The sequence below is a fragment of the Homalodisca vitripennis genome, chromosome 7 (assembly GCF_021130785.1).
Source record: "Homalodisca vitripennis isolate AUS2020 chromosome 7, UT_GWSS_2.1, whole genome shotgun sequence".
In the NCBI taxonomy this organism is placed as follows: Eukaryota; Metazoa; Arthropoda; class Insecta; order Hemiptera; family Cicadellidae; genus Homalodisca; species Homalodisca vitripennis.
This window is the reverse complement of record NC_060213.1, coordinates 66,494,499-66,522,255: the sequence shown is the minus strand read 5'-3', so window position 1 is coordinate 66,522,255 and position 27,757 is coordinate 66,494,499. Positions and strand designations below refer to the sequence as shown.

At 38.8% G+C, this 27,757-nt stretch overlaps 1 protein-coding gene across 1 annotated transcript in view; it reads left to right on the top strand.

Moving 5' to 3' along the window:
* The window catches only part of LOC124365953 (cytochrome P450 4c21-like), a 72,349-nt gene that overhangs the window by 32,198 nt on the left and 12,394 nt on the right, over nt 1-27,757 (top strand). The window contains exons 7-9 of the mRNA XM_046822099.1: nt 1,043-1,111; nt 4,721-4,889; nt 27,578-27,757. Of these exons, the coding sequence (XP_046678055.1) occupies nt 1,043-1,111; nt 4,721-4,889; nt 27,578-27,757 (418 nt within the window). The remainder of the gene's footprint in view (nt 1-1,042; nt 1,112-4,720; nt 4,890-27,577) is intronic.

The following is a 27,757-nucleotide window of genomic DNA, read 5'->3' as shown; positions in this document are numbered from 1 at the left end:
TATAGTTCATACTCAAACTTTAATAGGCTAAATAAATTCACTTCAGTCTCGAAAACAACCACAACTTTACAGACCATATATTGTAAACTACCCAGAGCTGAGTTTAACTTCTATATACTGACCTCTCTCACAAACCTCTTTATGAAAGTATCTTGAGCGACACGAAAGCTTTGAACTACAAGTAGACAGTGAGTGGTTTACACTTAAGGGGAAAGAAGATACTGGTATAGCTCACAATGAAGACCTTAGTCACTGATAGCTGCTGAGTGGACTCCGACCGCCCTTCTGATTTGGCTAGCAGGCAGCCTGTTAGCACTTAACGACCTTGCGAGTACTGCCCTGCGATTCGTCCGCCTAAATCAGAAAAGTAGCAATTTTCACATCCAAAGCATCTTTAAAGCCAAAACTATTACTCTTGTTGAAAAAAATAAAAAAGAGTTATATAAAAAACTTAAAAAATTAAATATTTGAAAATATTAATTTTAGACAACAGCACTACTATTGTTTTGACTTTAATGAGATGATTTCGAAATCCAGAAAAGATATAGATATTAGAATGAGGTCCTCCAACGACGCTCCAATCCATCTTTACAAAAAAGTCGCCATTCTGTTTATTTTATATTGTATAAAGTTATTTGAAACATCCCAAAAATATTTTAAATGTGAAAGTGCCTTTGTTTATTTTGCTTTCACACGTAAACTAGTCAAATGATTGCACTGAAATTCTTAGGGTATCTGGGATGAATACAGGCGTATTAATATTTAGAAAATCCCTCGATGCTAGTTATATCATAATCATATATTTCTTAATTAGTAATAAGTTATATTCGCACAAAAATAATTGTAACTTACTGACAAATGCGTATATTTTTCCAGAATAGCAAGCTTTATTTTAAGATATAACTAGCTAACAATTACTATGCAAATTAGCCTTGTGAATTTAATACATTCTGGATTCTACAAAACTATTCTTGACTAGGTATGAGCACATAGAATACATTAGTATTTATTTAATTATCAGGAAATATTTCTTCTGTTTTAGGCAACTGACACAGTTGTTTCTGCTCTGTCTTTTCTGCTTCTCACAATTGGACACTATCCGGAAGTACAGGTAATACAAGGTGTTTATCGTACATTATTATCAGCTTCACACATCTTCATGTATATTATGTATAAATAGTATTTATATAGAAATTAGATGGGAATCGTTCTGATAACTTTATAATGCTCCACAGATTTATTTTCAATATATTTTACTCACCTGGATGCAACCCCAGGTGTATTTTTTTATACATTTCAAAATCAAATAATACTTTCTCTGTAAGAAACGGGAGAATTTTTTTAAATGGAAAAAGAAAGATTAAACCTGCAGTGCAGCTTTAGCATCTCTGGGAGAGATTATGATTGTAGGACTGTAGGTCCACGCCTAGTTTTGGCGAGGGTAGCTGACATCACTTTTCTGCACGGTAGGACAGTTAGTCCACGCCAACATCCGTAACAACTATTTATTGGTATTATACCTAAACGAATTCCACATATTGACTATTTGTATTGGCATATTGGTATTTGTTTCAATATTACTATCTGATCAATTCGGCATTATCCTGATGAATCATAAACATCTGCAGTAAGTTTGTATTAGTTATTCCTTATCTTGGACCATTGTTGGTATAATACTGTATATGCCAGTAGACATGCTACTCGTAGTACACGTTAATTGAAATAGATGGTTTATTGTTTTATTAACACTATTAATAACTATAAGTACCATTTTGTTCATATGTAAAGTATCACATTTATAGTTATATCAAATTACGTTAAAAATATACTTATACGAAGACAAAATATTTTATTACCTTAAATAGTGGCTCTTAGCATATAAACCAAACATTAAACGAAATTTATCTGCCTACAAAGACATACTAACTTACATAATAGCGACGGTATGCCGCTAACGTTAGGTTGCAAATATCACTCAAACATCACTTCGTTGAAAAACGGTTAAGGAATTTGTCTAGTTTCATTCAAACTTCCAATTGCTATTCACCGCTATATCCCGCTGCGACAAAGTGTAACGTTAATTCAAATAGTGATCCGGAACGACAGGAGATAATATGTTTAATTACTAGCAGTTACCAGTGATTTTGAACGCAGGAAATTCTTAAATATATTCTTAAACCCTATTAGTTTATTCCCCTTTAAAATAAACCGTTAACCGTTAAAGGTTTTAAAATTTGGAGTTTAGTTAATAAAAAAATACAAATGCTGTAAGGGTTTTGAAAGATACACGATTACTTTTCATGTTAAAACTAGTAATTCCCCGCGGTTTTGCACAAAATTTCGTAGGCCTTCGTATGAGCACTTCTCGTTCGAGTGAATTCTATGTCCGACGATAATGTTGAGATTTCCTTATTTCTACGATCAAGGTAATATGTCTTAAAGTGTATACTTACGGGAATCGTAATTTATTCCAGACTTAATATATTTTGTGCTCTAGTTAATGTTGCTTTGTTTCCTCGATCAAGGTACATACAAAGGGGTGAGAAGCCTACTTCTGTCAAAAATCAAATAAACTATGCGGTTTATAACAGTCTTTAAACTTTCGGCTAAAGTTATACAGTAAATTCTTTTATATCTGCATTACAGTACTCACCAAGCACTGGATACTCAATATTTACCAAAGTGTACGGTTAAAAGTAGACTTTTACTAAAACTTGTGGTTTTCTTATCTAAATATTTTTCTTACTCCTGCTCAACAGTGGTTGTAGAAAAGTTTGAAAAGAAAAGTGTTGTTGTTATCAAACTTACTCTATGCTTTCGCGACCAAATTAATGTAAACAAATTAAAAATAGTGATTTAATTAATTTTACACATGATTGTGCTACCATAAAACAATGTTTACACAGAACAGTTGACTAAAGTTAACAAGCTCTTGCACTATTATATAAAAGTCTTGTTCTATTTACCTTATTTTTCCGTGCACTCCTAGGATACTTTAATCGTTGTTCTGCTAGTCGGGGCGAAAACGTACCCAATAAAGCAAAGACCATTATATTCGTTAAATCCATTCTTAAGTTAGAAATGGTGTAACCTGACTTTGTTCTAATTATATAATGTTGTTCTTTCTGTAGCTGTCTTATGGAATCTACTGAAAACTATTTAGCAGATATAACGTATAAACCTCGAAACATCCGTTCAAGTGCTGCAGTGTGAGTACAACGATCCCTTGACCCCTTGTCAAAAGGTACAGGTAGAAAAAGGTTTTTATGAATCGGTAGTAAAATAAATACAAATTGTAATACTGCGTGAGTTATGAAAATGTTGAATTATTGAAGCGGTTTAATTTTGTTAAGTATTTTATCAAAATACTTTTTAACAAAAATTATAATATGGAGATAAAATAAACGCTAAGCGTATGCAACGTTGTGTAAGTCAATTAACTTTGTTCAAATACTGTTCCCGACCTGAAATCAAATCCTTGTAGGAATTACGTATAAATTTTAAAACTTTCAATAGAGCTGTCACAAATATTCTATTATTTATTTGATTTTTTATTTAAAACCTTGAATTATATTTATTAAAAAAAAAATTAACCACAGTGATAAATTAACTAGTTTTGGAACTGAACTCTTATTTATGAAGTTATAGGTTAGCTGGGGTTCCATATTGTTGCCAGATGAGCGAATGAATATTGAAAACAGGATTGTTTCTGAGCTCGGGAACTAGGCCTACTACTTTTTGCAGCTACTGTAAGTATCTTTTTGAGTTAAGATTTCCTTGAAGAAAATATGCACCAATCAGTGCAGTACTGGAAATACATCTTCATACCATAACACCAGACACCACGAGTTCTGCTTGGATTACATTATGAGGATTAAGATCCGACTAGTACACGCAGTTATGCCGATTAACGCGTCCATTTACATGCCTCATCTCACGACAAAATTGATCGCAGGAAATTTGCATCAGCCCCTGAGCAGATAATTACTGTCTCACTGAATTCCAATCGCTTATCGGAATGATTCTTGTGAAGCGCTTGGAATAAATATGATCGGTGTGCGTTAAATTGCAATTGGTATAACATTCTTTACACGCTTCTTCTTGATATTTGTAGTTCAGCAGATGCCTTACGAATCAATTTACCGGGACTGGCTATAAAAGCTTGAGCAACTGTCTTCAGGTTTTCTTCGTTGCAAATTGATCGTGGTGATCACACTTGGGGCCACTTAAAACGATTCTGTGTTTTCAAATTTCATATTTAACTTCCGCATATATCGTCGAATGGGTTTTTCAAAAACTGGATATTTACCACTAAATTCTTCATTTATTACAGCAGTATTTTTATTAGGCTTCAACCACAACTGAAGGATGTAAACTCGTTCTTGGGTTATAATCGTTTTAAAAAACACACAAACAAATAACAGATGCAAAGAGCGCCACTTTACACTAGCCACTGGAACAATCTACTTACTCTGTGTTGCTGCCAAATGAACATTGTTACCAACCTAACTAAACATAACTGTATATTCCAAATTATAGGGAAACTAACATATGCGCCACCCTGTATAGATGAAATAAATTAGCCGCGAGGTTTAAACTATATTAGATTAAACTCATGTTTAGAACGAGGTATTAATGAAGATCCGAGAAGTACTTAGGGAACTGCACCACGACATAGCAGCCGCAGTAGATCTAATTACATTTTATCTCTCATGTTTAGGAAAGGATGTTCATGGAGATTCAGGAAGTAATGGGAGACCTGGACCGTGACGTTACCTCTGCCGACGTTAAAGCCATGAAGTACCTGGACCAGGTCATTCTAGAGAGCATTAGGCTACATGGTAACGCTGTTTTAATCATGAGAAAAGCTACAAATGATACTAAAATAGGTAAGGATGATCTGTTAGTTATAATAAGTAAGTCCTTTCTTATTTATTGGTGGCCTGGGAGGCAGAGTACATAACTGTTGTTATAGTTTGGTCTCATTAAATCATCAAGTGTTTCATTATTATAAATCCGTAACTATTTAAGGGTGTATAATCTCATTTAATAGATACAGTTACACAATTATCAACTTTGTTTAATCTAAAATAAATAATTATAGTATTTTGACGAGTAACACAGTTCTGTGATTCTTTAGAGGTTAGCCAAACAAAGTGAAGTATGAGGTAAACACAATGTAAATTATGTTTCTCTTGATAATATCAACCGCACACTTCACCGCGCATCTAATGTGCGTAGTAAGTAGTACCAGCGACATGGAACTCGGCTGCATGTAGCTGGTCAGCCGAGTCGATCTTCAGTGAAGTTCCACACCATTTGAGCCGGCAGCGGTAAACTGGTAAGACTACTACAATAACCGATTAAAATAATCTGGTAATGTCTTCATTAACCGCACCGCAATCTAAATTCTCCCCTGTCTAATTATCCTTGACGTCGTACATCTTTCTAGTCAGTTGGTACCTCTGCAGCTGTTGAAGGATGAATTAAACAAAATTTATTTCGATTTGGCATAAAAAAGAAGACATAGGGAGGGAACATTTCTTACTTCGAGAGGAAATTCTTAGCAGAAGACTGCTCTAACTTTAACTAACAGTAAACACAAAGATCGGCATCATGTGACTATGTTCACCGGTACCTTTATCTCAGAGAAGATCGGTCGATATCACGATGAGCAACTGTAGCATCACCCTTGTGTCTGAGATGATTAATCAGTAGAAACTCTACTCTTTTGAGATTTAGATTGAATCAGATTGTTCACATCAACAGATGAACTTTTAGAACGAATAAAGGAACTATCTGACAGGCATTAGAACCTGATCCATTACATCCAAGATCTTATAAGAAAGTTAGACGAAGCCAAGAAAAAAATTATATAAGTTACAAAATAAAGTATTTTATAGTACTCAACTAGCTAAGTAACGATGGATTGTGCGGTTGGTGTAGTATCTTGCGGCTTAGATGAGGCCATTTACTGGGATCCTAGATACGAAAATACAGAGATAAATAATAGAGCGGTCAGTTGCAAGTTTCACTTATAACGAGAGTTTGTAACGTTACCTTTGGATAGAAAAGCCAGCTGAACCTGATGGATAGTTGCAAAGGCTATATAAAACATGAAGAGCTGAGTTTATACAACGGAAAAAATTATGTTTTCTTCTGATGTTCTTTTCTTTAACGGAGCTGAGTAATAATTCATAAAACTCAGCGCTGAATTACCGTGGTGAAATACGGATACATTATACAATTATATCGTTACCATAAATGTGAGTAATAGTAACAGTTCGAATATGGATCCCACTAGTAGTATTTAGTATAAAAAGTCTACATATAGCTTTTGTAGTATGAATACCATGTTGGGACACCTTCAGCGCCTTGTATTGGGTAGAACTGTCCCCAGCAAACCAATAATGTAGACCGCGGTATATTTACTATAATACCATCTCTTTATTCATGAACTTCTTCTTATAATGATAAAAAGCAATGTATCGTTTGTCAAATACTATATTCTTAGAATCTTTGACTCAAACGGTATAAGAAAAACTATTGCTGAAATGTAAAATGATTGATTGCTGCTTCAATAAAAAATCAATATAACCGTAATACGCCCAAAAAATATTATAACTGTGGATAATGATGAGACATTTTGCAAAAATCCAGTATGGTCAGAAAAAGTGTTACAGAAGAAGCAGTAAAAATGTGAATCATGCCGAAACGGTGCATCACGTCAGTTCTGTTGCTCCCCGGGAATCTGCGACATCATGTGTAGTGAACTGGTGCTGGCGGAAAGTTACGGCAGGAATCTCAGTACAACTGGAGGGTAATGTATGAGATAGCTAGGCTGTAAGCTGCCACTCTGTACAAAGACAAGGCCACACTAGAATCCCAGGTCTCGCGCAGCGATACGTCACGTCTAGGGGAGCTCTAACTTAGCCAGCTGTTTTGCTAAGCTACAAAAACGATGCTAGGCGTGTGTCAGTGACACACTATTCTTTTGTAAATAACATAATATCAATAAACTTTTAACACTTTAAACTTTTATTCTTCTTACTATGTACATTTCGGAATCATTGATTCCATCTTGTACAAAATAAGGTTAAGTTAATTATAAAAATAAATAATTAAAATCAATTTGTCATGTGTTTTTTACTACCTTGGTGGCTAAATTTGTTGTATTTAATTTTATGTGAGATCATTGTATATTGTTTAAAAGTCTATCGAATAATAAATTTTTTGTTAGAAAATCTTTGTCATTTAATAATATATTATGATTAATTTTGGCACTTTTGTAAATTTCAAAATGTTCTAAAGTAGATAATAAGCGACTTTTTTTGCTTGTGTGTAAAATTTCAAGATTGTTTTCGATGTTAGTGTATGTATGGCCGGTGTTATTTAAATGGTCTGCATATTTTAAATTTGATGATGTTTTCAATGCTTTTATGTGTTCATTAAATCTAATTTTGAATGATCGGCCGGTTTGTCCAATATACAGATTATACAGATAAAATAAACAATTTTATTTCTAATAACAATATTACAAAACTAAATAATGATCCTACAGAATCTTTCCAAAAAGTTATCAAGAAATGCATAAACAAAATTAATCATATTCCGAATAACAAAAAACAGAAATTAAAGATGATGAAGCCTTCTGCACCAATCCTCAAAGGTTTGCCAAAAATTCACAAAGAAAACTACCCAATAAGACCATTAGTAAATTTTCAAAATGCACCTTCTTATAATTTAGCAAAATACTTGGACAGCAAAATTAAAGAACATTACAAATTTAAAACTGACATAAGACTGAAAAACAGCATTGACCTAGTAAACAAAATTAATTATATAGATATACCAAACAACAGTAAGTTTGTATCCTTCGATATAACAAATTTATACACAAATGTTCCAATCCAAGAAACAATGCTTATAATTAAAAATAATTAAACAGAACTGTTAAGTATTTATTGCGTTAAATAACTTGTTTTTTATTGCCTAATATGAAAAGGCTACTTTTATTGAATAATAATTATGTATATATTTTTTGGGAAATTTATACTCTATATTTGCCTTTATTTACTAAACTGTATATACTACATTAATCCTATATCTCTTTCTGCGGCCTAGCGCCTACAATACCATTCCTTACTGGATTAAAATATTCACGTACAGTGACAGACCAATGAACCATTGTTTCCCGAATCAGCTGTTTACTGTACAACTCACCAACCAATCACAACGGTTGACTTATCAAGGATCAATTGCCCACCTTGCAAGCGTAGGCACGCTTGCTCGTTATACTCCCGGTCCCGCCTGGGGCACTTATGTACTCTCTAGCCACTGCTGACCATACTTACTCTCTCCCCCATGTGTTACTCTCTCATTTAAATATCAGTGAAAAGAATGGATTTTGGTTATGAGAACCGTGAAATAATATTTTAGAGGCTCGATTAAGAAGGACCACTTCACACTAGGCAGTGAAGACGCCGAACACACTGATTTTAACAAGAGTTCACCAGGTTACACATAATGAGTTTATGAACAGTGCATATTCAAATAAAGTTTAGAAATTAAACAGTTACCTTTGTTTTCATGAGAGGTACCTAACCGTAGTCTGCTGTTGTTGAGGGCCAGGTTGTGATCAGTAAGTGTGGAAATAGGCTGCAGCAGTCTTGTAGGCAGGCGTGAAGACGGAAGATGTCCTTCACGGATTCACTCACGCACAATACGACCGCAAACGAATAGTTCATAACACTGTGGCCAGTCCTGTAGAGCACGGTAGACGCGGGTGTCCGGGAGCAGAGACGTTCTGGTAGAGATTGCCAATCCAGAGCACTGACTTTAATGTTAATGTAAATGTACAACAAATAGAAATAAACTAATATTTTAAGTGAGAGAGTAACACATGGGGGAGAGAGTAAGTATGGTAAGCAGTAGCTAGAGAGTACATAAGTGCCCCAGGCGGGACCGAGAGTATAACGAGCAAGCGTGCCTACGCTTGCAAGGTGGGCAATTGATAAGTCAACCGTTGTGATTGGTTGGTGAGTTTACAGTAAACAGCTGATTCGGGAAACAATGGTTCATTGGTCTGTCACTGTACGTGAATATTTTAATCCAGTAAGGAATGGTATTGTAGGCACCAGGCCGCAGAAAGAGATATGGAATTAATCTAGTATATACAGTTTAGTAAATAAAGGCAAATATAGAATATAAGTTGCACAAAAAATATATACATAATTATTCAATAAAAGTAGCCTTTTCATATTAGGCAATAAAAAACAAGTTATTTAATGCAATAAATACTTAACATACCGGCCGCCTTGAATCACCTTGGGATTCAATGAGAGAAAGAGCAACACAGGCTCAAATTACAAAGGTTATAGGCGGTGGTAGAGAGACAGTTAATTAATTGTAGAGGTGAGGTAAGAGAAACACCTTCACTGCTGAACGAGTGAGAGTTCCACTTGAGGTCTTGAGATGTACCACTCGAACTGTACCATCTTGTCCTGAAGTGACATCAGTGACCCGTGCAAGGGGCCATGAGAGAGCGGGAGTATCCTGATGCACCAGGACGAGGTCTCCAGGTTGGAGGTTGCGGGAAGGAGTGCTCCACTTGAGGCGCTGCTGAAGAGTCTGGAGATATTTGACATGGACATGGTCAATTAGGAGGTCCACGACAGGGTGCTTCTTGGGCAGGATGCACGGGTGAGACATGTTCGGCGGGAGGTCAGCGTGGCGCAGTCTGCCGCCGACGCGGAGAAGTCCATCCGGACCCTGGAATGGGGCGAGGCGTTGAAGTCTGGTAGAACACGTCTTTCGGTCCCGCAGTAGAGCCAGATCTTCAGTGAAAGCTTCCTCTTGCACGGTCTTGAAAATTCGCAGCTGGGCGGTGTCCCGTTCTGTCTTGGAGAGAGGTCCGAAGTGGCGGTTTGGTGAACGACAGTTGTGGATAAAACGCAAGACGTAGGCCATCACGTGCAACAATTTCCTCCAGGAAGAGTACTGGATGAGGAGGTCCCACGTAGGCGGTGCTGTGGCCAAGGCAATGATAGGAGTGGAATGCTTCAGCTCCCCTAGCTCCTCCAGAGAGACCGAGTCCAGGCTGGAATCAGGATCTGGCCAGGCCGAGGAGGGGAGACGCAACCAGTCGAGTCCATGACACCAAAGGGGATGATCCACTAATTGAGAGGGAAGGATCCCACGGGAGGCGCAGTCAGCAGGATTGGAAGCACTGGGTATGTAGCGCCAGCATTCCACAGCCACAAGCTCTTGAGTTTGCGCCACACGATTAGCCACATAGGTTTTGAGGCGATAAGAAGGTGTTTTGATCCACGCGAGGGTCACAGTAGAGTCACACCAGCAAACAATAGAACCAAACTTGCGGGTGGGAGCTAATTGAGTAACACAATATTTCACAAGTTGGGCCAGGAGATGAGCTGCGCATAGCTCCAGTCGGGGCAGCGTCACTCTTTTGAGAGGAGGGAGTAGGGGATAGCACGAGGAATTGTAATAGTGGCAACGTGCTTAAGTTCAAATAAAAAGGCGTGCCATTTTTGGTATATTTCTGGAGGGAGCGGATCATCCCAGTCTATGCCAGAAATCCATACGAGTTGCATGATATTTTTTGCGAGCATTATACAAGGCGCTAAAAAACCACAGGGGTCATAGACTTGAGAAATGAGACTTAAAACTTTACGCTTAGTGGGGTTTTCACAAGAAAAATTAAAATTAAACGTAAAAGTGTCAGTCAGAGGGGTCCATTTAAGGCCCAAAATAGAGAAATGAGGCTCCTGAGAGGGTTGCAGAAAAACTGGGATTTCCCGATGATCTTCAGGAAGGTGTTGCAGAAGTCTCGGAGAGTTCGAGACCCACTTCCGGAGCTCAAAGCCACCGAGCCAAAGAAATTTGATGAGTTGATCTTGAAGTTCAGCGGCGAGTTCTTCAGTCTCAGTTCCGCAGATCAGGTCGTCGACGTAGCTCTGGTGTTTGAGAATCTCAGCAGCATGGGGGTAGCGGTGACCTTCGTCTTCTGCCAATTGATGTAGCGTTTTGATGGCCAAGTAGGGTGAACAGTTCAGGCCGTAGGTAACTGTCGTGAGCTTGAACGTGGACATCAAGTCGGTAGGGTGATCACGCCATAAGATCAGTTGGAAATGTTGATCGTCAGGATGCACCTTGATTTGCCGGTACATCTGTCTGATGTCACAAGAGAACACTAAGTTCTGAAGGCGGAAGCGCAGAAGAATGTCACAAATATTATTTTGCAGTTTAGGTCCGGTCAACAGAGTGTCGTTGAGAGAGAGTCCGGAACTGGTTTTGGCACTGGCGTCAAAAACGACGCGTAGTTTTGTGGTGCTACTTTGTGCCTTAAAAACACCGTGGTGTGGCAGAAAGTAGTGGGGAGTGCTTAAGTCAGGAGTAGGGCAGCCCTGCATATGGCCTAGAGAGAGATATTCATGTATAAAATCAGAATATAAATTATAATACTCCACATTAGTGGGAGCGTGGAGCTTGCGCTCGAGTGAATAGAGTCTACTTTCAGCATGAACTTTGGAACTTCCCAGATGAGTACTGGTGTTCTTGAAAGGGAGGCGGACCATATATCGACCCTCACGGTCCCTGGAGTGCGTGGTAGAAAAATATTCATCGCATTGAGTTTCCTCTGCAGACATTTTACTGGGAGCAGGCAGTTCCTCTTGTGTCCAGAAACGCTGCAGAGAGGCGTGGAGGTCCACCTCAGCAGTCGAGAGAAGAGAGACAGCCATAGTAGAGACAGACTGCGTCGATGGTGTGCAGGGAGCCGTCCCCATCAGCACGAAACCAAAACAGGTGCCCAGGGCGTGAGGTAAATTGAGACCAAGAGAGTAGGTCTCGTGAGTAAGAATATGTGGAAATAGCGCTCCACCAATAAGCACGTCAATGCCACCAGGGAGGTGGAAGGTTGGATCAGCCAGTGTAATAATTTTAACCTTATTCATGACCTCCTGAGATATTTGCACTCGTGGGAGGTCTACAGTGATTTGTGGCAATATATGGAACGAGTGCGGGGCGGCAACTGGGTGGCCAGCAAGAGTTTCCACGCCCAGAGTTAAAAATCCGCGTGTGTGAGCAGAGGTTTGAGAAAGGCCGGCGACATTAATAGTGGCCGGACGGCGCTGTGTACCCAACAGTTGGGAGGCTTTCTCGCTAATACAATTTAGCATGCTTCCTGAATCAATTAAGGCACGAAAGACATAAGCTTGTCCGTTAGAGGCGGTGAGCTTGACAAGAGAAGTACCCAGAAGAACCGTGGTACTAGGGGCGAGGTCTTGATGCAGTGTGCCATGAGCGTGTAGTGTGGTGTGTTCGGCCGGGCTAGGAGGTGAGAGCGCTGTGGTCGCAGGCGGAGGGCGGACAGCAGGTGTAGGTGTTGCAGGCCGGCCGCCGTCACGGCCGTTCTCCAAAACGGTACGAACGCGGTCCGACGTACTAACACTGGACCGTGTTGGCCGATCAGTGAAGTGTAGCAAGGTATGATGACGACCACGACATGTTCGACACGTGAATTTAGACTGACATTCACTTAATCTGTGCGTCCCCAAACAAGAAGAACAGCGGTTGTGCTGTTTAATAATCCCGTGCCGTTCTTGAGGTGTCTTTTGGCCGAAGCTGGGACAGCCATAAATTTTATGACCGCTCTGATGGCAATAAAAACATGATGGGCCTTGTTTATAGGCCGAGGAGGGTGGAGAGGAAGCCGCTGACAAGCTCACGTTTTTAAGAGACGATTTGGGCTTATCAAATCCGGGTTTTGACCCAAAATAAGAACTTGAAGCGTTCTTGGGGTCCACAATATTGTCATGTAGACTACTGTCCTTAATGTGGCTGCATTCCAGGTTGAGAAACTCAATTATTTGTTCAACCGAGGGCAAAGTATGAAGCTCTTCCTTTTTTCGAAACTGTTCTAGGCGGGCGACCATCCGATTATCAATCTTGCGTAATAACAAGGCTGAGAGAAGTGGGTTGTTACTAGTGATGTCATTGTTTAGTGCTTTAAGTGATTGCGTATGTTCGTGAAAAAGATTAAGGAAAGCACGGATATTCTTCACAGATGTGCTGGAGATGACAGGAAGGTCTAGTATTTGATTTAAATGTAGTGTGAGTAAACGCCTAGTATTATGGTAGCGATCCTTCAGCAGCTGATAAGCGATTGCATAATTTTGCTCAGTTATATTTAGCGACTTTATCAGAGAGAGTGGTTCGCCTGAAAGCACGCTCAAGAGATATTGAAATTTCATTACATCGCTTAAGTGCGCATTGTTGTGTACGGCTTGTTCATAAACGTTGATGAACGTACAGAAGTCCAAGGCAGCTCCGTCGAAAGTTTTTAATTCCAATTTCGGTAGCCGGACGTTGACTTGAGGGGAGGCAGGCGGAATAGTTTCGCTTTTATTAGCTTTAGCTTGTCTCTTGGTCTCAATCATAAGCACGTTAGCAGAAACGTAATCAACTAACTCGTCCACGCTCGCTAATGCGGAATAGTTAGGTGTATAGTCGGAATCTACTTTTAATTCCAACTCGTGGCACAAGTCTAATATTGCTGAAAATTCCTGTCTAAGTCTCTGAATAGATTTAGCTCTGACAAGCAACTGCTGAAGTATATTTGGATCGGAAGTCTTCTTAGTTAAATCATATATACTTTGTATCTGAGAAAAGAGGTGTTCTCGCTTTGCATTGGCCACTTTAAGAGACATCGCCATGTTGAAAGTGTTTGTAGAAAATTAATCAATTTCAGTAATACTTCAAAGGTGAAAAGTAAACAAAATATTGTCCTCTTGAATTGAGACAGTGATAAAAATAGAAACTAAATTATTTTCCTCTGAATTATTTTCCCCAAGAAATAAGAAGTATCTAAACAATATAATACAATGAAACACAATTTAAAAATATTTATGATACAATATAAATAAACCTTTTAACACTTTTTGTAAACTTTTATTTTTTTTACTATGTACATTTCGAAATCATTGATTTCATCTTCAGGTACCAATTGTTTAGTTTTTTGAGGTAAAAACTCAATAATAATGCAATAAGTAGAGTAGGCTCGTATAGGCCTATAGTATAGTTTTGTTTTGAGAAAATAAAATACACTGTTATTATGGCAAAACGTAAACAAGACAAGTTTTTATTAAATAATAAACAACAATAAAGGTTACTGTTGAGCTAAGTTCAGCTATAATGTAGCAGAGGCTCTGGAAACATTATGCGCACGTACTACATGTAAACTGTCAGTATGGTAGTGTTGTGACAGTAACCATAAACCATGCATACATATGCGTGAGCTATGTTCAAATAGAAATTATAATAAACAATTGTGAGCAGTAAGTAGCTTTTTTCCTTTTTAAGCTGAGACTAGAATATAGTGTTGACAAAATAAACATTTAATTTTGCAATAAGGGTGCAAGTCCTGCTCAAGGTAAAGTGTCAATAACCAAGATTGTTTATATTTAAGTTCGCGTAACCTGCTTCTAAGAATAATGAGTATTACAAGTAGGACTGATAACCAACAAGTATTGAGAAGCGGTAACCATTAAACACAGTAATCAGTTCACCTGTGCTGTAACAGTCTGAAAGCTTGTTTGTCAACAAAACAATGCAGTCGACAGAGCACCACAGCTGATATGATCAGACGTTACAGCTGATATGATCACAGCTGATATGACTGGAGAGGGGACTGGAAAATCGATATGCACGGACTTTGCAATCGTGAAAGAACCTGAAACCACACTTTGAAATATGCACTGTATATAGCTTATAAGAGTTGAGATTGCACTGATATTCACCAATGGACTAAAGTTCTTATTATCCGGCTCGATAAGGACCATGAAAAGAATGGATTTTGGTTATGAGAACCGTGAAATAATATTTTAGAGGCTCGATTAAGAAGGACCACTTCACACTAGGCAGTGAAGACGCCGAACACACTGATTTTAACAAGAGTTCACCAGGTTACACATAATGAGTTTATGAACAGTGCATATTCAAATAAAGTTTAGAAATTAAACAGTTACCTTTGTTTTCATGAGAGGTACCTAACCGTAGTCTGCTGTTGTTGAGGGCCAGGTTGTGATCAGTAAGTGTGGAAATAGGCTGCAGCAGTCTTGTAGGCAGGCGTGAAGACGGAAGATGTCCTTCACGGATTCACTCACGCACAATACGACCGCAAACGAATAGTTCATAACACTGTGGCCAGTCCTGTAGAGCACGGTAGACGCGGGTGTCCGGGAGCAGAGACGTTCTGGTAGAGATTGCCAATCCAGAGCACTGACTTTAATGTTAATGTAAATGTACAACAAATAGAAATAAACTAATATTTTAAGTGAGAGAGTAACACATGGGGGAGAGAGTAAGTATGGTAAGCAGTAGCTAGAGAGTACATAAGTGCCCCAGGCGGGACCGAGAGTATAACGAGCAAGCGTGCCTACGCTTGCAAGGTGGGCAATTGATAAGTCAACCGTTGTGATTGGTTGGTGAGTTTACAGTAAACAGCTGATTCGGGAAACAATGGTTCATTGGTCTGTCACTGTACGTGAATATTTTAATCCAGTAAGGAATGGTATTGTAGGCACCAGGCCGCAGAAAGAGATATGGAATTAATCTAGTATATACAGTTTAGTAAATAAAGGCAAATATAGAATATAAGTTGCACAAAAAATATATACATAATTATTCAATAAAAGTAGCCTTTTCATATTAGGCAATAAAAAACAAGTTATTTAATGCAATAAATACTTAACATACCGGCCGCCTTGAATCACCTTGGGATTCAATGAGAGAAAGAGCAACACAGGCTCAAATTACAAAGGTTATAGGCGGTGGTAGAGAGACAGTTAATTAATTGTAGAGGTGAGGTAAGAGAAACACCTTCACTGCTGAACGAGTGAGAGTTCCACTTGAGGTCTTGAGATGTACCACTCGAACTGTACCATCTTGTCCTGAAGTGACATCAGTGACCCGTGCAAGGGGCCATGAGAGAGCGGGAGTATCCTGATGCACCAGGACGAGGTCTCCAGGTTGGAGGTTGCGGGAAGGAGTGCTCCACTTGAGGCGCTGCTGAAGAGTCTGGAGATATTTGACATGGACATGGTCAATTAGGAGGTCCACGACAGGGTGCTTCTTGGGCAGGATGCACGGGTGAGACATGTTCGGCGGGAGGTCAGCGTGGCGCAGTCTGCCGCCGACGCGGAGAAGTCCATCCGGACCCTGGAATGGGGCGAGGCGTTGAAGTCTGGTAGAACACGTCTTTCGGTCCCGCAGTAGAGCCAGATCTTCAGTGAAAGCTTCCTCTTGCACGGTCTTGAAAATTCGCAGCTGGGCGGTGTCCCGTTCTGTCTTGGAGAGAGGTCCGAAGTGGCGGTTTGGTGAACGACAGTTGTGGATAAAACGCAAGACGTAGGCCATCACGTGCAACAATTTCCTCCAGGAAGAGTACTGGATGAGGAGGTCCCACGTAGGCGGTGCTGTGGCCAAGGCAATGATAGGAGTGGAATGCTTCAGCTCCCCTAGCTCCTCCAGAGAGACCGAGTCCAGGCTGGAATCAGGATCTGGCCAGGCCGAGGAGGGGAGACGCAACCAGTCGAGTCCATGACACCAAAGGGGATGATCCACTAATTGAGAGGGAAGGATCCCACGGGAGGCGCAGTCAGCAGGATTGGAAGCACTGGGTATGTAGCGCCAGCATTCCACAGCCACAAGCTCTTGAGTTTGCGCCACACGATTAGCCACATAGGTTTTGAGGCGATAAGAAGGTGTTTTGATCCACGCGAGGGTCACAGTAGAGTCACACCAGCAAACAATAGAACCAAACTTGCGGGTGGGAGCTAATTGAGTAACACAATATTTCACAAGTTGGGCCAGGAGATGAGCTGCGCATAGCTCCAGTCGGGGCAGCGTCACTCTTTTGAGAGGAGGGAGTAGGGGATAGCACGAGGAATTGTAATAGTGGCAACGTGCTTAAGTTCAAATAAAAAGGCGTGCCATTTTTGGTATATTTCTGGAGGGAGCGGATCATCCCAGTCTATGCCAGAAATCCATACGAGTTGCATGATATTTTTTGCGAGCATTATACAAGGCGCTAAAAAACCACAGGGGTCATAGACTTGAGAAATGAGACTTAAAACTTTACGCTTAGTGGGGTTTTCACAAGAAAAATTAAAATTAAACGTAAAAGTGTCAGTCAGAGGGGTCCATTTAAGGCCCAAAATAGAGAAATGAGGCTCCTGAGAGGGTTGCAGAAAAACTGGGATTTCCCGATGATCTTCAGGAAGGTGTTGCAGAAGTCTCGGAGAGTTCGAGACCCACTTCCGGAGCTCAAAGCCACCGAGCCAAAGAAATTTGATGAGTTGATCTTGAAGTTCAGCGGCGAGTTCTTCAGTCTCAGTTCCGCAGATCAGGTCGTCGACGTAGCTCTGGTGTTTGAGAATCTCAGCAGCATGGGGGTAGCGGTGACCTTCGTCTTCTGCCAATTGATGTAGCGTTTTGATGGCCAAGTAGGGTGAACAGTTCAGGCCGTAGGTAACTGTCGTGAGCTTGAACGTGGACATCAAGTCGGTAGGGTGATCACGCCATAAGATCAGTTGGAAATGTTGATCGTCAGGATGCACCTTGATTTGCCGGTACATCTGTCTGATGTCACAAGAGAACACTAAGTTCTGAAGGCGGAAGCGCAGAAGAATGTCACAAATATTATTTTGCAGTTTAGGTCCGGTCAACAGAGTGTCGTTGAGAGAGAGTCCGGAACTGGTTTTGGCACTGGCGTCAAAAACGACGCGTAGTTTTGTGGTGCTACTTTGTGCCTTAAAAACACCGTGGTGTGGCAGAAAGTAGTGGGGAGTGCTTAAGTCAGGAGTAGGGCAGCCCTGCATATGGCCTAGAGAGAGATATTCATGTATAAAATCAGAATATAAATTATAATACTCCACATTAGTGGGAGCGTGGAGCTTGCGCTCGAGTGAATAGAGTCTACTTTCAGCATGAACTTTGGAACTTCCCAGATGAGTACTGGTGTTCTTGAAAGGGAGGCGGACCATATATCGACCCTCACGGTCCCTGGAGTGCGTGGTAGAAAAATATTCATCGCATTGAGTTTCCTCTGCAGACATTTTACTGGGAGCAGGCAGTTCCTCTTGTGTCCAGAAACGCTGCAGAGAGGCGTGGAGGTCCACCTCAGCAGTCGAGAGAAGAGAGACAGCCATAGTAGAGACAGACTGCGTCGATGGTGTGCAGGGAGCCGTCCCCATCAGCACGAAACCAAAACAGGTGCCCAGGGCGTGAGGTAAATTGAGACCAAGAGAGTAGGTCTCGTGAGTAAGAATATGTGGAAATAGCGCTCCACCAATAAGCACGTCAATGCCACCAGGGAGGTGGAAGGTTGGATCAGCCAGTGTAATAATTTTAACCTTATTCATGACCTCCTGAGATATTTGCACTCGTGGGAGGTCTACAGTGATTTGTGGCAATATATGGAACGAGTGCGGGGCGGCAACTGGGTGGCCAGCAAGAGTTTCCACGCCCAGAGTTAAAAATCCGCGTGTGTGAGCAGAGGTTTGAGAAAGGCCGGCGACATTAATAGTGGCCGGACGGCGCTGTGTACCCAACAGTTGGGAGGCTTTCTCGCTAATACAATTTAGCATGCTTCCTGAATCAATTAAGGCACGAAAGACATAAGCTTGTCCGTTAGAGGCGGTGAGCTTGACAAGAGAAGTACCCAGAAGAACCGTGGTACTAGGGGCGAGGTCTTGATGCAGTGTGCCATGAGCGTGTAGTGTGGTGTGTTCGGCCGGGCTAGGAGGTGAGAGCGCTGTGGTCGCAGGCGGAGGGCGGACAGCAGGTGTAGGTGTTGCAGGCCGGCCGCCGTCACGGCCGTTCTCCAAAACGGTACGAACGCGGTCCGACGTACTAACACTGGACCGTGTTGGCCGATCAGTGAAGTGTAGCAAGGTATGATGACGACCACGACATGTTCGACACGTGAATTTAGACTGACATTCACTTAATCTGTGCGTCCCCAAACAAGAAGAACAGCGGTTGTGCTGTTTAATAATCCCGTGCCGTTCTTGAGGTGTCTTTTGGCCGAAGCTGGGACAGCCATAAATTTTATGACCGCTCTGATGGCAATAAAAACATGATGGGCCTTGTTTATAGGCCGAGGAGGGTGGAGAGGAAGCCGCTGACAAGCTCACGTTTTTAAGAGACGATTTGGGCTTATCAAATCCGGGTTTTGACCCAAAATAAGAACTTGAAGCGTTCTTGGGGTCCACAATATTGTCATGTAGACTACTGTCCTTAATGTGGCTGCATTCCAGGTTGAGAAACTCAATTATTTGTTCAACCGAGGGCAAAGTATGAAGCTCTTCCTTTTTTCGAAACTGTTCTAGGCGGGCGACCATCCGATTATCAATCTTGCGTAATAACAAGGCTGAGAGAAGTGGGTTGTTACTAGTGATGTCATTGTTTAGTGCTTTAAGTGATTGCGTATGTTCGTGAAAAAGATTAAGGAAAGCACGGATATTCTTCACAGATGTGCTGGAGATGACAGGAAGGTCTAGTATTTGATTTAAATGTAGTGTGAGTAAACGCCTAGTATTATGGTAGCGATCCTTCAGCAGCTGATAAGCGATTGCATAATTTTGCTCAGTTATATTTAGCGACTTTATCAGAGAGAGTGGTTCGCCTGAAAGCACGCTCAAGAGATATTGAAATTTCATTACATCGCTTAAGTGCGCATTGTTGTGTACGGCTTGTTCATAAACGTTGATGAACGTACAGAAGTCCAAGGCAGCTCCGTCGAAAGTTTTTAATTCCAATTTCGGTAGCCGGACGTTGACTTGAGGGGAGGCAGGCGGAATAGTTTCGCTTTTATTAGCTTTAGCTTGTCTCTTGGTCTCAATCATAAGCACGTTAGCAGAAACGTAATCAACTAACTCGTCCACGCTCGCTAATGCGGAATAGTTAGGTGTATAGTCGGAATCTACTTTTAATTCCAACTCGTGGCACAAGTCTAATATTGCTGAAAATTCCTGTCTAAGTCTCTGAATAGATTTAGCTCTGACAAGCAACTGCTGAAGTATATTTGGATCGGAAGTCTTCTTAGTTAAATCATATATACTTTGTATCTGAGAAAAGAGGTGTTCTCGCTTTGCATTGGCCACTTTAAGAGACATCGCCATGTTGAAAGTGTTTGTAGAAAATTAATCAATTTCAGTAATACTTCAAAGGTGAAAAGTAAACAAAATATTGTCCTCTTGAATTGAGACAGTGATAAAAATAGAAACTAAATTATTTTCCTCTGAATTATTTTCCCCAAGAAATAAGAAGTATCTAAACAATATAATACAATGAAACACAATTTAAAAATATTTATGATACAATATAAATAAACCTTTTAACACTTTTTGTAAACTTTTATTTTTTTTACTATGTACATTTCGAAATCATTGATTTCATCTTCAGGTACCAATTGTTTAGTTTTTTGAGGTAAAAACTCAATAATAATGCAATAAGTAGAGTAGGCTCGTATAGGCCTATAGTATAGTTTTGTTTTGAGAAAATAAAATACACTGTTATTATGGCAAAACGTAAACAAGACAAGTTTTTATTAAATAATAAACAACAATAAAGGTTACTGTTGAGCTAAGTTCAGCTATAATGTAGCAGAGGCTCTGGAAACATTATGCGCACGTACTACATGTAAACTGTCAGTATGGTAGTGTTGTGACAGTAACCATAAACCATGCATACATATGCGTGAGCTATGTTCAAATAGAAATTATAATAAACAATTGTGAGCAGTAAGTAGCTTTTTTCCTTTTTAAGCTGAGACTAGAATATAGTGTTGACAAAATAAACATTTAATTTTGCAATAAGGGTGCAAGTCCTGCTCAAGGTAAAGTGTCAATAACCAAGATTGTTTATATTTAAGTTCGCGTAACCTGCTTCTAAGAATAATGAGTATTACAAGTAGGACTGATAACCAACAAGTATTGAGAAGCGGTAACCATTAAACACAGTAATCAGTTCACCTGTGCTGTAACAGTCTGAAAGCTTGTTTGTCAACAAAACAATGCAGTCGACAGAGCACCACAGCTGATATGATCAGACGTTACAGCTGATATGATCACAGCTGATATGACTGGAGAGGGGACTGGAAAATCGATATGCACGGACTTTGCAATCGTGAAAGAACCTGAAACCACACTTTGAAATATGCACTGTATATAGCTTATAAGAGTTGAGATTGCACTGATATTCACCAATGGACTAAAGTTCTTATTATCCGGCTCGATAAGGACCATGAAAAGAATGGATTTTGGTTATGAGAACCGTGAAATAATATTTTAGAGGCTCGATTAAGAAGGACCACTTCACACTAGGCAGTGAAGACGCCGAACACACTGATTTTAACAAGAGTTCACCAGGTTACACATAATGAGTTTATGAACAGTGCATATTCAAATAAAGTTTAGAAATTAAACAGTTACCTTTGTTTTCATGAGAGGTACCTAACCGTAGTCTGCTGTTGTTGAGGGCCAGGTTGTGATCAGTAAGTGTGGAAATAGGCTGCAGCAGTCTTGTAGGCAGGCGTGAAGACGGAAGATGTCCTTCACGGATTCACTCACGCACAATACGACCGCAAACGAATAGTTCATAACACTGTGGCCAGTCCTGTAGAGCACGGTAGACGCGGGTGTCCGGGAGCAGAGACGTTCTGGTAGAGATTGCCAATCCAGAGCACTGACTTTAATGTTAATGTAAATGTACAACAAATAGAAATAAACTAATATTTTAAGTGAGAGAGTAACACATGGGGGAGAGAGTAAGTATGGTAAGCAGTAGCTAGAGAGTACATAAGTGCCCCAGGCGGGACCGAGAGTATAACGAGCAAGCGTGCCTACGCTTGCAAGGTGGGCAATTGATAAGTCAACCGTTGTGATTGGTTGGTGAGTTTACAGTAAACAGCTGATTCGGGAAACAATGGTTCATTGGTCTGTCACTGTACGTGAATATTTTAATCCAGTAAGGAATGGTATTGTAGGCACCAGGCCGCAGAAAGAGATATGGAATTAATCTAGTATATACAGTTTAGTAAATAAAGGCAAATATAGAATATAAGTTGCACAAAAAATATATACATAATTATTATTCAATAAAAGTAGCCTTTTCATATTAGGCAATAAAAAACAAGTTATTTAATGCAATAAATACTTAACAATCAGTTTATCTCTATTTGTTGTACATTTACATTAACATTAAAGTCAGTGCTCTGGATTGCCAATCTCTACCAGAACGTCTCTGCTCCCGGACACCCGCATCTACCGTGCTCTACAGGACTTGGCCACAGTGTTATGAACTATTCGTTTGCGGTCGTATTGTGCGTGAGTGAATCCGTGAAGGACATCTTCCGTCTTCACGCCTGCCTACAAGACAGCAGCCTATTTCCACACTTACTGATCACAACCTGGCCCTCAACAACAGCAGACTACGGTTAGGTACCTCTCATGAAAACCAAGGTAACTGTTTATTTTCTGCACTTTATTTGAATATGCACTGTTCATAAACTCATTATGTGTAACCTGGTGAACTCTTGTTAATATCAGTGTGTTCGGCGTCTTCACTGCCTAGTGTGAAGTGGTCCTTCTTAATCGAGCCTCTAAAATATTATTTCATGGTTCTCATAACCAAAATTCATTATTTTCAAGAACAGAACATTCTAAATACACAAGAAATTGAAGAAATACTTGAACTCACAAAAGTAACTATAAGACAAAATTACTTTACATTTAACAACAATTACTACATACAACATGAAGGATTACCAATGGGATCACCACTATCCGGATTATTGGCTAATATATTCCTTGACAACATAGAAGACAAATTCATACTAAGCGATAAAAACAAACATCTAACACACATAATTTATTATTACAGATACGTTGATGATATAATATGTCTATTCAAACGAAATGAAAGACAAATAGACATGTTCAAAAACTACTTAAACCAAATCCATCATAATCTAAATTTTACCAGTGAAATTGAAGAAAATAATGCAATAAACTACCTCGATTTGACTATAACCAAGATCAACAAAAAACACAATTTCAAAATTTACAGAAAACCGACATACACAGATTTAGTTATTCCTTCCTCATCGAATCACCCATATCACCAAAAAATGGCTGCATTCAAATCAATGATCGGCAGATCACACAAAATTCCAATGACAACTGAAGATTTTTATAAAGAATTAAACATTATTAAATACATAACCCAAAATAATGGATATAAACCAAGCATGATTGATATATTATTGAAGAACTACAAAAAGAAAGAAAACAGGAAGAAAGAAGAAAGAGATATCAAATACATTCAATCAGACTACCTTAGTAAACATTGTCACAAAATTAACAAATCATTTTATAAACAAGGATATCAATTGGCATTCAAAACATCGAACAACATTGGACTTTTAATCAAAAACAAAAGCAATTCAACAAAACAAAATCAAAATTTAAAATTCAACAATAGTGGAGTATACAAATTAAATTGCAACGATTGTCAATCCCACTATATTGGACAAACCGGCCGATCATTCAAAATTAGATTTAATGAACACATAAAAGCATTGAAAACATCATCAAATTTAAAATATGCAGACCATTTAAATAACACCGGCCATACATACACTAACATCGAAAACAATCTTGAAATTTTACACACAAGCAAAAAAAGTCGCTTATTATCTACTTTAGAACATTTTGAAATTTACAAAAGTGCCAAAATTAATCATAATATATTATTAAATGACAAAGATTTTCTAACAAAAAATTTATTATTCGATAGACTTTTAAACAATATACAATGATCTCACATAAAATTAAATACAACAAATTTAGCCACCAAGGTAGTAAAAAATACATGACAAATTGATTTTAATTATTTATTTTTATAATTAACTTAACCTTATTTTGTACCTGAAGATGGAATCAATGATTCCGAAATGTACATAGTAAGAAGAATAAAAGTTTAAAAGTGTTAAAAGTTTATTAATATTATGTTATTTATTATAAAACACTTTTCGAGGCTACATCTCTAACATATTTTTTTGTAATAGTTTGTAGACTATTGCGTTTTTTGGAGATTTTGACGGAATCTGGTTTTATTATGACGAATAAATGTGTTCTGGAATTCAATACATTATTTTAAGCCAATTGTTAATGTTTCTTTTTCATTTCGAAAGATCCTGAGAGAACCCGGACGTCGCTAAGAGCAATTCACAGAAAGTTGAGGTTACTTCCAACTCCCACGTGTGCATAACAAATTTACACGAACGATACATAATAATGGAAGATACCAAACCTTGACCTGACAGCACCGTTTTAACAGCTAAGCGGCATCGGCTAAAGTTAGGAACGATGTGGTTCCAGCCGTTTTTGAAAACGTACGTAACTACATTGGAAAGTATCTGCCAGCTGAGAAGGAGAATCCAGAAAAAAGGAGGATGGAAGCAGAAAGCGATACCAAAAACCAATCCAAGAGGAAGAACTGCGTGACACAATTGACTCCTTCAGCTGTCTCACAAAAAATTACAGTAAGGAGTGCAACTTAGAACTTGACAGTGTATTTTCTCAACAGCCTATTTTTATTTTAAGACAAAGTTACACTAAATTTGCATGAAAATTCTTTTTATTTAATTAAAAATAGTAACTTGTAAAGGATAATAGTTATTTGCGAACGTTTTCAGAGAACATAACATCAGACCGTTGCTCCAAGCTAAGAGATGTAATTAAAAGCTATTGTCTGATATATTAGACATACCCAAATCGGACAAAGTAGAATGTTTAAGCAGTTTGTTGTGTAAAAATAACATCAGTAATGGTGGAGAAAGGTAACTTTCTTTAAAAGCAAATTAAATTAGTAGTTTCAGTAAAAAGTCATATTGTTCGTTTTCCTTTAGTGTGTCTGTTGCATAAAAAAATAAGATTGCCATCTACTATACCCCATCCACGATACTTACAATCTTGTACCTAAACCGTTGGAACGGATAGCTCTGGTATAGATAATACTCATGTGCGGTATCTAAAAAAAGTTTTCTTGTATGAAAAAATTATATTTATGTAGCTTTCATGTTGATGAATTTATGTAAAACTAGAAAATGAACTCTACAGGTGGTAAATTGGATGGAACTAGTACTTAATTAAATCTAAGACTATATTGGACTAACAAAAACCATTCAATCGTCTATATCTTTTATAATACGTAAAACTTTCTTCTTGCATATTTAGTTTACCTAATATTCCAAATGAATTAAATATTTATTTAATATCGGCAGGAGTATATATGCTAAAGGGATATACCTGAGATAGGATACACCTTCACCGGTTGCACTTTAATATTTAGTGTCACCATGTTGGCCGGATAGCTGGCGGCCAGTGCTAAACTGTGACGTCACAACTGAGCAGCGCGGCCTGAGATTCTAGTGGCATTGACCGTGACCGCCTGTCTCTAACCTTGTGACTCAGTTGGACGGCGCGGCGTACACCGGTCACTCGATGAGAGAGATACTCTGGTGATCATGGGTGGAACTAACTAAATGTACTATCGTTGTAAACTAGATAAAGATAAACCGTTTAAGACCATCTTTAAGAAATCTAGATTAGTTGGTTCGCGCTATGTTTGTTTACCAATCAGATATAAACAGTGCTCTTAGTGTTGTTACAAAGCACATACTGTAAACATCTAGATTAAGTATGTACTACTAGCATGTTCCTTTAATTTCAAACAAGCATTGTTAAAAGTCCCTGTAAACTAATCATGATATAGACCTACTATTTAACAAGAAATGAAAACTGAAGCCGTGTGTGATGGTATTAGTGGTACACCTGTTAATACTAACGTATTATTCATGATAGTTAACCCGGTTTTTCCTTATAATAGGCGTAACTCCAACTCCTTTGCAAATGTAGAACTTCTCCACCAAAACATACAGGGATCGCGTCGTAAAATAAGAATTTTGGAATCTGTGTTGTATGATGTAAACTCCAGCATTGTCTGTTTAACGAAACATTTTTAACTGAATGTTTTTTTGTAACTTTTTATAGTTTAGTGTGCTGTTATTGCAAGATAGAAAGGCGCGGTGGGTCACATGCGTTAATGAGGACCTCCTTGAAATATAACTTCATATACCGGTTTTTCACCGTGCAGCGCAGGAATTTAGATGTTTCAAATTGCGGTTGCTTTGATCAATGAGATGAGGCTTATTGTTTTGTGAAGCTTACAGGATTTTCCAGGACATTTGCCATCGTTCAGTGATGCTAAAAATCAGTAACACTACGTTTCGAGATCTGCAATCTTGTCTCTTCTTCAGGCAAATAACTAACCTAACACATAATTACAAACTAAGTTAAAATAAACAAATTATTTAACTGTTTTCTGCTTTACAGGTCACCGCATGGTTTTTTGTGTACTGTTACGGATATGTTGGCTCTGATTCTGCCCACTCATTATTCCAGAAAAAGGTATTCTCCAATGAAGCAGGAGTCTTTAATATCGACGTGCTGACGTCTTCGTTGGTTTTTGAAGATTACGTCGATTATTTTGAGGCTTTATTTTGATGAAGCCAAATGAATACGGGGATTACTCGTGGTCCAGACGAATGTTTTCATGTCCCGATAATGTTTTTACCAATTTTTCGGGAGACTTTTCGTTGTTTGACGAACTACGAAAGTCAGGTTCTGGAGTTTCCCATATGAAATGTCTAATTGAAAAGAGAGCACAACTGAATTTGTAAGGAGATTTGGTACCATAAAAAACGGATTTAAATAAATGTGTTGCTCAATGAACGACGGGGGGATGTTTTTCAGCTGATTTTGTATCATTTCATGTATGTCTTTAATATTTGTTACAGTTAAGTCAGTATGCTTCATGGTTATTTTGTGATCATAGTCCAGCATTCGAGGTTGTGGACCATCACATTCTCTGAAGCAAACTTGAATGTTTTGGTGTACCTGCTATTATCCTAAAATGATTTAATTTATTCTGTAAGGTGAGTTTAATGTTCTCAACTAAAAAAAACCCTAATACCAAAATTTTCAAGACTTATCTGAGGTGTCATGAAACCTCCATCGTTGCATGAAACATCTGCAAAGCCGTTAAGGTTAGGATAGAAATTTGTAATGGCTACTTGTAGTGCGAGAATTTTGTTGTGACGTTGACTCAAAACTGTCTTGTTACAATTATGCCAATCCTTTATTTAGTTTAATTTAAGTATTAATGTAGAAACACTATGTTACGAATTATAATCAATTACTAAGTTGAAAAGTTAATTTTGATTGTTTTTTTTTTTTTATTATCCGTTAATAATTTTCATTGGCTTTAGATTTAATAAGATATATAAAAATAATGAACTTTTCGAAGTACTATCACACCTCCACAGTTCACCAATAAATGAATAGGTAACACATTCTCATTAAACTAACATACTGTATATAATATAATCATTGACTTCCTTAGTTATTCAATAAACACTGTTCTATTATAGACAGTTGCACTCTGCCAGCTGGTAGTCGGGTGTTGATAATGCTCCACGCTTTGGGCTGGAACAAAAAACGGTTCCCAAATCCTGAACAGTTCCTGCCTGAACGGTTCTCTCCAGAACAAAAGAAACTGCGACATATCTACTCTTTTATGCCATTCAGCGCTGGTCCCCGCAACTGTATAG